This window comes from Hippichthys cyanospilos, chromosome 8 (assembly GCF_059441005.1).
Source record: "Hippichthys cyanospilos isolate Australia breed blue-spotted pipefish chromosome 8, RoL_Hcya_1.0, whole genome shotgun sequence".
NCBI classification, from domain to species: domain Eukaryota; kingdom Metazoa; phylum Chordata; class Actinopteri; order Syngnathiformes; family Syngnathidae; genus Hippichthys; species Hippichthys cyanospilos.
In genome coordinates this window covers 23,051,918-23,061,917 of record NC_142376.1, presented here as the reverse complement: position 1 = coordinate 23,061,917, position 10,000 = coordinate 23,051,918, and the positions used below count along the sequence as shown (strand labels likewise).

Below are 10,000 nucleotides of genomic sequence, written 5' to 3'. Positions count from 1 at the left end.
GCCTGGCGACACAAGTTAGCTGAATTCTAATTGGCTGATCTTGGAAGGAGTTTATACAGTTTATAGTTTAATTTATAGTTTATTTCAAACTTGGGAAAAAATAAAAATGAGCATGTCAAAAGAACAAAAATATATACAGTATACATAAGTTTTACTTCTTCCCACTCCTTTTCAGACAAGGGAACGGGATTTGTGGTTTTCTTTTTTTTTTCTCTTTTTGATGGTGTCTGCCTTGCAACTGTATATATTTTTGTTCTTCTATTTGTGTGTTATTGTTTTTTCCCACATGTTTGAAATAAACGATAAACAACACTAGAAGGAGCATAACCAAATGGATACAGAATATGTATAATTATTCGATATATAAAATATTTATATTTAGTAAAAATAAATTTAAAATTTGTTGTATTATTGTTTTGTTGTAATATTTTTTGTTGTATTTTTTTGTTTTTTAGTTCATATGATGAGGGTCCGACAGCCTGTTGTCATATTTTGTCTGTGATTGGAGACATTTGTTCACACTTGAATGAAGAAACAAAGGATAGGATGGTTGGTGAGTGATTTTTACAATGTTGGATTATGGAACTGTCACATTTCTTGTAAGCTGTCTGGTTGAATTGACTTGTTTATCTGCAGATGAGCTGATGCATTGGTTGAAGTCCTTTACCATGTCTCTTGAGGTTATCAGTGCTGCTATTGATACTCTGCATCAACTTGGCAACAGTGAAGATGTCGGACAGACTCAGGTTGGAGAAGATACTTTTTTGTTTTTGAAATTGCTGGGTAGGAGAGTGTCAGTAAATCCGTAAAGAAAATGGCTAAAAAAATAAATAAAATAAAAAAAGGCAAAGTGCTTAGCTAGTGAAGAGATTACATCAACACTAACTTAAATAACTAAATAAGTCAGAAATTATTTTTTAGCAATAAAATTGTATTTTGTATTTTTTTTAACATAAACTAAAATTGCCCCCCCCCCCCCCCCCCCCCCCCCAAAAAAAAAAAAATGCCCCACCATCCAGCAGCATTTATTATCAATTTTTAGACAGGGCGGGTCAAATTGTGGGGTAGTCACTGGCCTGCATCTCTTCCATACATTTTTAGAAGCAATAGGGAAGGTTTTCGGACTGAGTAGTGCCAGCACTGAGTTGTGAAGGGGTCCTCCTTGCTCTGCAACATGGAAAGAGAATGATAGCAGATTACGCGGAATACGTCACTCTTAGTAGATGTTTTTCTGCATGGACTATTAAATAGGCTCAAGGATTAACTTGTTTCTCACGAGCTTCCGTTCACCCTGGCGGAATGGAGGTGAAAGTCGTCAGCTTGTGTCTCCTTCCAGGCTGTCAAGGAGGAGATCCTGGAGGTTTTTGGGCTCAGTTACGCCAAAGCGGAAGTGGGACGGGGTCTCCTCAAGTTGTAACCAGGTGTCAGAACAGTGGCGGGTTATGCCATTGATTTCCAGACAAGAGTGAGCCAGAATCGGTGGAACATGCCCACATTAGTAGACGCCTTCTTACATGGGCTTTTGAGTCGTCTGAAGGACAAATTAGTGCCCCAAACGCTCCCCACCACCTTGGATGGGGTAATTAATCGGGCAACGCGGATAGACATCCGCCTGCAACACCGGCTACGTGAACAGCAACAAGAGGCGCCCGCCAGTGGGTGGCTTCTTCGGCCATTGCGAGTTCCCGCCAGGCGACAACGTCAGCGCCCTCTGGTGGCGGGAGTGGTCCGAAGCAGCCAGCCCACAGTCCATTGACATCTGAAGAGAGACCGCATCGCCGCACTGCTTGCATCTGTCTTTATTTATTGTGGAGGACCAGGACATTTAGTTTCCGCCTGCCCAGTGAAAGGGCCTGTCCCAGCCCTGAAGGAGATAAAATTGGGTCAAGTGACACTGCCTGTCTCGCGCCAAATCCCCCCGACTTTTTTTTTTTTTTTTTTAGAGAGGAGCAACAATCCATATTAATGAACACTTTAAAGGAAAAATGTAAATATGCGAGATTGTATCCCTGGGCTAATTTTCCATCTGCGAACCTCCTGGCAGGTAGCGGTACATAAAAGAAAAAGAGGCACAAGAAACATGCAGATACAAGAATCAGAACAGAGACAGTATAGGTTAGGTTTGACTCAGAGAACAACAAACACTGGATGAGGAAAATAAGGAACATATAGCGCTCATGGAAGTTTCATGTGTAGGGTTAGGAACATTGAGGAGAGAATAAAATCTGCCACGAGGGGACAGCCCTTGCCTGGCAAACTGCCTGCTGGTTCCTGGTGACCTTTGCTCATAGGTCATGCAATGGGCCCACTCTTCCAAACGTACTGTACCTGCCATCCCGGAGTCCAACGGACCATGAACCTCTTCAAACAATGGTTTTAGTGGACCTTCGTGGACAAAGGTGTACGTGAGTTCATCCAGGCCTGCCCAGTGTGCAACCAACATAAGTTTGTCACCAACCTCCTGCTGGTCTCTTGCATCTCCTCCCCCTTCCACATCGACCCTGGGCGCACATTGCACTCGGTTTTATTACCTGTCTGCCCCCATCTGACAGCAACACTGTCATCCTGTCCATGTTCAACTGGTTCAGCAAGATGGCCCACTTCGTCCCTCTCCCTAAACTACTCTCAGCCAAGGAAACCGCCAAACTCCTCCTCCATCACGTTTTCCATCTGCATGGCTGGCCCTCAATATGGTGTCTGACAAAGGCCCACAATTCACATTTGCAGGCTCATAAGGGGCTACCGCCAGTCTATCCTCCGGGTTTCACCTCCAAACCAACTTAAGGGTTGAAACTGCTCTACGATGCTTTGCTTCACAAAATCTGCCCTCCTGGTTTACCCAGCTCCCGTGGACTGAGTTTGCCCACAACTCCATGACCAGCTCCACTACTGGCATATCTCCCTTTGAGTGTATTCATTGATTCTAGCCCCCGTTGTTCCTGGCTCTGGACAATGATACCACCTGCCCATCTGCTCACGCCTTCGCCCGACGATGTCGCTGGACCTGGGCTCGATCCCGCTCGGCTCTCCTGCGTGCTAGAGAGCGTTACACCCGGACAGCCATCACACAGCGCACCCCAGCGGCGCACCCCGGCCCTGACTTATCATGTAGGCCAGAAAGTTTGGCTATCCACCAGAGACCTGCCACTTCTTGTGGAATCCAAGAAACTTTCACCCCACTTCATAGGGCCTTTCCCCATCCAAAAGGTGCTAAACCCTGCGGCTGTACGCCTAGTTCTGCCACGCTCCATGTGGGTTCACCCGACCTTCCATGTCTCCCGAATCAAGCCAACAATAGACATTCAGTTGGTTCCGGCACTTCTGGCCCCTCGGTTCATTGGTGGTGGTCCCGTGTACAACGTCCGACGACTGCTCCGCTCCAGTCGTCGGGGCAGGAGCCCCCTGTACCTGGTGGACTGGGAGGGGTACGGTCGGGAGCAGCAATATTGGATTCCATCTCGCCAGGTCCTGGATCCCACCATGACTGCCAACTTCTACCGCCTCCATCCAGATCAACCGTCCTTGCTGTCCGCATCTCGTAGGGTGACCTGACGTGACACAAAAACACTCTTAAGGTGGCCGCCGGTGGGAGCTTCTGCATTTTCTCTTAAAACCTGTCATCCTGGTCTCAACACTGTGTGCTGAATATGCTCTCAACCTCATGACCATCTCTGCTACCAGACTTCCACCATTTCAGTCAATCAATCAATCAAATTTTATTTGTATAGCCCGAAATCACCAAAGTCTCAAAGGGCTTCATTGATGAAAAGAGGTCATGTCGAGACTTCTTTCGAAAAAAGAAGTAATACAGAGACATCTTTTCGTTGTAAGGCACACAACAGCACCCCCTGTCAAAGCTCCCAGAAGGGGAAGAAAAACTCAAAAACTCCAATTTGGGGAAAGTCAGAAACCTCCAGAAGGGACCACAGGTGGGAAGATCCCCCTTCCAGGCCCACAGGTTAAAGTGGATGCTGCATGTACCAAATACAGTCAAATAGATACACATTCCAGACAAGTACAGGTAAACAATATAGATTACAGAAAACATATTGTGCTATATAGTGCAATAATGACTTGACAGCAGGCAAAGCCATTGGCAGGAACCTTCCCACAGTCCAACCAAGTGGACCGCAGACGGCAAATCTCCTAACCCGCGATGGTCGACCAGCGCAGGGCCAAATGGAGGCGGTGAAGTCAACCTTCACCATGTAGCTAGCCCCCTCTGAGCTGGAAGATGAGGGCAGGAAAAACGAAAAAAAGAAGAAAGCTGCAGACAGGCCCAATTAACTAAATGCTTTTGAGTATAAATGTGTTTTTAGTCGGGATTTAAAGATTTCTACTGAGGTGTCTGCGCGAACTTCCATAGGTAGGGCCATTCCATAGTACTGGCGCGCGAAAAGAAAATGCCCTTGATCCCATGGACTTCTTTTTAGCCCGCGAGGTCGATAGCAAACCGGTATTTTCTGACCAAAGTTGTCGGGACGGAACATATGGTGATGCTAAGTCGATGAGATAGGAAGGAGCTAAACCGTGTAAAATTTTATGAGTGATTAACAACAGCTTAAAATCACATCTCGCGTCTTGGAAGCCAATGCAGGTCAGCTAGAATCAGAGTAATATGATCGAACTTTCTCATCCTTGTCAATAGTCTCGCTGCTGCATTCTGTGCAGACTGCAGGCTTTTGATGCAGGACATGGGAAGTCCAGAAAACAAAACATTACAATAGTGTAGGTGCGACGTAACAAATGCATGAATTAATGTTTCAGCATCGTTAGGAGAAAGAATAGGGCGAATTTGAGCTATTTTGCAAAGGTGAAAAAAACGCCGTTCTTGTCATGTTATTAATGTGTCCGAAAAGAGAGAGTTGAGTCAAATATCACGCCGAGATTTTTTGCAAAACTAGTTTGGGAAATAGTACAGTTATCCAGATTCAACGTGGTATTCTTAATAAAGTGCTGATGATGAGCAGGGCCAATAATTAACATCTCTGTTTTACTGGAGTTAAGAAGCAGAAAATTGGAAGCCATCCATTCTTTAATCTCGGCAAGGCAGGCCTCCAGTTTACTGCTATTGCACGTTATTTCTAAAGGCATATACAGTTGGGTATCATCAGCATAGCAATATGCGGCACTAAGGTCAGGTGTAACCCTGGTTAAGATGGACCTTCCAAAGTAAAAGTCTATTAATAAAATAGTCACAAATTACTTTCCTGGTAAACACAAAATAGATTAGCATGACTGAAAGCGTCCAAATATAATTTGGTATTATTATTTTTATGGTCAATTTAAATGATTAAATGACCCTTCATAATTTTTATTTTGGAAGTCATTTAGCAGGATGGGCACGTGACCATGATTGCGCACTTGACTTTCTCTTCTTCGTCCTGGCTGTTGGAGAAGTCGCGTGTTGTATTCCACATCTTTAAATCGGTTCAAACCCCACTGAACGATATATTTTTGACGGTGGACTTCCAAGTTGTGCGATTCAAGATGGCGAGGTATTCTTGAGCTCCGCGGATTGTGCCTCGTGCGGGAGCAACAAAAACTGAACATTGCTACGAACCTGGTAGGATCTATCCATTTTTTTCCTTGACCACTGTGGATTACAGTTATAAGGATTGAACATTCAGGACATCCAGAAGACTAAAAATCGGGATTTAATCTTGGAACTATAGACAACGAACATTTGGAGTTACGTATTCGCGAATTGTTGGACTTGAACTTTGTCACTTGTATTTCCCATTGTAATGCTGTGAAGTATTATTCTTTTGTAAAACAACAATAATCCTAAATGGTTGAAATTAGAGTGTACTCAAAATAGATAAAAAACATAAAATTCAAATTTAATAATATAACAACCCGGGTTGAGAAAGAAGTCAATTTAAACTAAATAAGTTGAAATAGACAAGATAGATAACCAAAATCAACAGAAGAGGGAAATAGCACTGTATTTTCTCACACTCATGTTGAATTCTATGTTTATCTGTGTGTATGTTGCTGTATGTTAATTGTGTGTTTTCTATTCAACTAAAATAAGCCGGCTGTTCAACTTATTTTCCCTGGTCCGTGATCATTTATTTGTTTTTTTTTTTTATCACTTCTCTAGTAGACGAACTTAGCACTAGTCCAATTATCAGAAATTACTGTAAGCACTTGGAAAGTGTTACACAAGCAATAATAATATTGATGAGATGTTGGAATCCATGGCTAAGAGAAGATCATTCGTCACTTTTCAAGGGCTGTCTTAGTTGAGTGGTTGGCCCTAAAACCTGACTGAAGGAGTTCTAACCTGTTGTTATCTATCATGAAATTACTAAGCTGTTGTGCTACAACTTTCTCAAGAATTTTGGCAAAAAACGGAAGATGTGACACTGGTCTATAGTTAAAGAGATTTTCAGGATCTAGGTGAGGTTTCTTAAGTAATGGTTGAAGGACGGCCGTCTTAAAAGCTTCAGGTACAATGCCAGAGGAGAGTGATAAATTGATAATATTCAAGACAGATGACCCTAAAACCGGGAATACGTCTTTAACGAGTTTGCCTGGAAGCGGGTCGACCTCGGCTTTGCTGCATTAACCAGGTGTGTAAGACACTCCAGGGATACTAAATCAAACTGGGACAGGGTAATCAGACTTTCTTGAACCTGATTGTCCAAACTAGCATCAACAATCACAGCCGAGGGGGTAAGTGGCACTGCCTTTTTTATTTCGTCCCTTATTAGCTGAATCCGCTGAGTAAAGAATTGCATGAAATCGTGTGCTGAATGGAGGGAACTATGATTAATCTGCTGCTGTTGCTTTAGCTGTGCTACTGTATCAAATACATATATTGGGTTGTTTTTATTGCGACTAATCATTTTGGAAAAGTAATTTGTTTTTGCTAACCTAAGAGCCTCTTTATATTTCAGCAAGCTATCGCACCAGGCCTGATGGAAAACCTCGAGTTTAGTTGTTTGTCATTTACGCTCAAGTTGTCTACTTAACAATTTACACGTATGTGTTTCATCCGTAAACCATGGAGTGTGCTGCTTTGGACGAGTTTTAAGTTTCAGCGGCGCAATAGAGTTTAGGGAATTTAAAAGACCCGTATTAGAATCGTTTGTGAGTTTATCGACTGAACCAATGAAAGATGGAAAGGCAGCTGTTGCGAAAGGCAGTAGTTCAGCAAGTGCAGCAGTGGTTGATGAGTTAATATCACGGCTCTTAAAGCCTTGGTTGTGGACAATAAGACCACACTGAGCTAGGACTTCAAATGTAATAAGATAATGATCAGACATAGCGTTAGTATACGGCAAAATTGTGACATTTGAGGCAGTTAGGCCACGGGTTAACACTAAGTCTAAGATATTACCATTCTGGTGTGTCGCTGCGTCTACTATTTGAGTAAAACCAAATGCATCAATTATTGCTTGAAATGCTACAGTAAGTGGCTCCAATGGGGAGTTCATATGAATATTGAAGTCACCCATAATCAATATATTATCTGTATGACTTATTAAATCAGCCATAAGTTCAGGGAATTCATCTAAGAATCCAGAGTATGGACCGGGAGGACGGTAAATATCTACCACATAGAATGGTGGTGAGGAGCTCAATCGCATAACGAGAACCTCAAATGTCTTGGTGTGATTAGTGCTCGTGCTAAGATCAGATTCTGAAATTAGGGCGACGACTCCCCCTTTTTTACAAGGATGGGCAACGTGTGAGTCCACAAGTTTGGGGGTGAGGCCCCATTTAATGATAAAAATTCATTTGGTTTTAGCCATGTTTCGCAGGGACCAAGCACTTTAAGATTGTGATCTGTAATAAGATAATTTACAAGTAGGGCTTTTGAGAGGAGTGACCTAATATTTATGAAGCTGAATTTAAGATGGGAAATTAGTTCTGAACTATTCTGAGTCTTCATGTTGGTAGTACTAATACTAACAAGATTTTAATGGCTGGGGCTTGGTTTGTATTTTTAGTAATTAAAACCTCGTCGCAATGTTAATTAGGAATTTGATTGTTGACAGCTACAGCGCACGTATTATTATTAATATTTCGCCTAGGTACTATGTCACTAGTCCGACCAGTTAAGGAGGCACGGCTACTTTCCTTAAGTAAGTCTTAAGGAAAGACTTAAGAGCAGCACCACCTCAGCAGAAATCTTATCACTAGGGGATTCAGCATTAGGTATTGAAACAGTGTGTGGATTGCACTGACCTAGACTAAGTATACTATAGGTGAAGTAGCAGTCCAGCCTAGTGCCGGTTAACTCTAGCCTTACTGACTCTACACCTGTTTTAGCAAGCTCACTATTCGCCTTCGACCCGACAAGCTCTAATGTGAGAAGTCATGGAAGGCTTAAACAGTAATCTATCTTTCTAGAAAGAGGGATGGCGCCTTCCCAGTTAGGGTCGCAGCAGGTCGGGCCGGCCCCGGAAAGAGGGCCAATTATCTACAAACTGGAAACCCTGCTCTCTACAGACATTAGCCATCCACCGGTGAAGCGAGAATAATCTTCTAAACCTCTCATCATTGCCTCTCACAGGCAGAGGGCCAGAGACAATAACTCGATGCCAACTCATCTTTCTAGCGAGATTACAAGTCCTAGCTATGTTCTTCTTTGTAATCTCAGACTGCCTCATTCTATTATCGTTGGAGCTGACATGTATCACTATGTCCGATTAACTAGTGTTGTTAGCACTAAGCTGGTGTCTAGGCCTCCTGCGTGTCAGCTACCTAACATTAGCCTCAATGTCGGCTCTTAACAAGCTCTTAACAATGGGATATTATTGTGTTTTGTTGCTTAGGTCGAAGGATTAGGTTTTTTTGTTATTTTTTTGAGTCGCCAAAATTTAGAATGACAACAAAGTTAGATTTTTCTATTGTTTTTCTATAATTTCATCAATGTAATGAGACTTAATACATGAATATTGTAAAGGAAGTTAAACCTACAGCACCGTCGTACAGCATAGTAGTCTCGTAATCCGTCAGTCTCTGCTGGATGTAGAGAGAGAAAATGATTTGATAGCAAGCCAATGTAGCTAATATATATATATATATATATATATATATATAATATATATATATATATATATATATATATATATATATCATGTGTTATCTTCATTTAAAAGCTTATAAAAGACTTTGTTTTTTAATTATTTTTGCTGCTCCAATTTTATTTATTTATTGTTAAACATGCCTCTTTCTAAATTCAAATTAAATTCAAATTAAAAACAGGAAGCAAATTTGTTACTTGAAACTCTGGTGTTTCATTGAGGTCAAAAAACAACTAAACTGTGCAGTAATGAACTCCTTAAAAGAAGCCTGGGCAAGCATTAACTGGTGGAAGGGACATGGCTCGGTAAGAAAATGTCAACCCGACTGGGCTGTGGTCTGCGGTGGGAGTATTATGATATTCACAAGAGCAAACTTCAAATAGATAATAATTATCTAAGGGGAAAGTCAATCCAAGAATATGAGTGATGAACATGAGAAAAGAAAGAAGAGGCTTTACCCGAGGGAAATGTGGATCTTCAAGGGTCAAACAGGCCCAAACGACCCATTTGCAACATTTTAGCAGACTTGGATTGTTTCTTTTCTCTTTGTTCCCAAGATGCATCCAAAGTTTTCCCCAGCCAAAGTTTCTGTCCCCACGAGCGGGCTGTTGAAGCTGCTCACCGTCTCCTGCAGTGCGTCCAGTGATGTTTGTAAAGATTGAGCAAAACTCATTGCTGATCCAATTCGGTGATAAGGAGGCTCATAGATAGATAGAGCATTTGATGCAAAGTTCTCTCGAAGAAACAGTTGGTTTGTTAAATGTGAAAATTGATCATGTTCATTCGGGAGACCACTTTACACATGACTTTCTTGTCACGTTTCGGCATGATGGTGTGCAGTGGTGGACCCAAAGGCAGGGAATCGGGAAGCAAGTTGTACTAAAAAAAATCATATTTAATGAAAGGGAGGACCAAAAATCAAAGTAGCAACAGAAGGGTGGCAACCTGAAGGGCATGAA

General features: G+C 42.2%; 1 protein-coding gene across 1 annotated transcript in view; it reads left to right on the top strand.

Moving 5' to 3' along the window:
• Positions 1–10,000, top strand: part of ncapd3 (non-SMC condensin II complex, subunit D3) — a 70,782-nt gene that overhangs the window by 35,803 nt on the left and 24,979 nt on the right. Inside the window, exons 18-19 of the mRNA XM_088421902.1 lie at positions 456–553; positions 637–746. Of these exons, the coding sequence (XP_088278028.1) occupies positions 456–553; positions 637–746 (208 nt within the window). The remainder of the gene's footprint in view (positions 1–455; positions 554–636; positions 747–10,000) is intronic.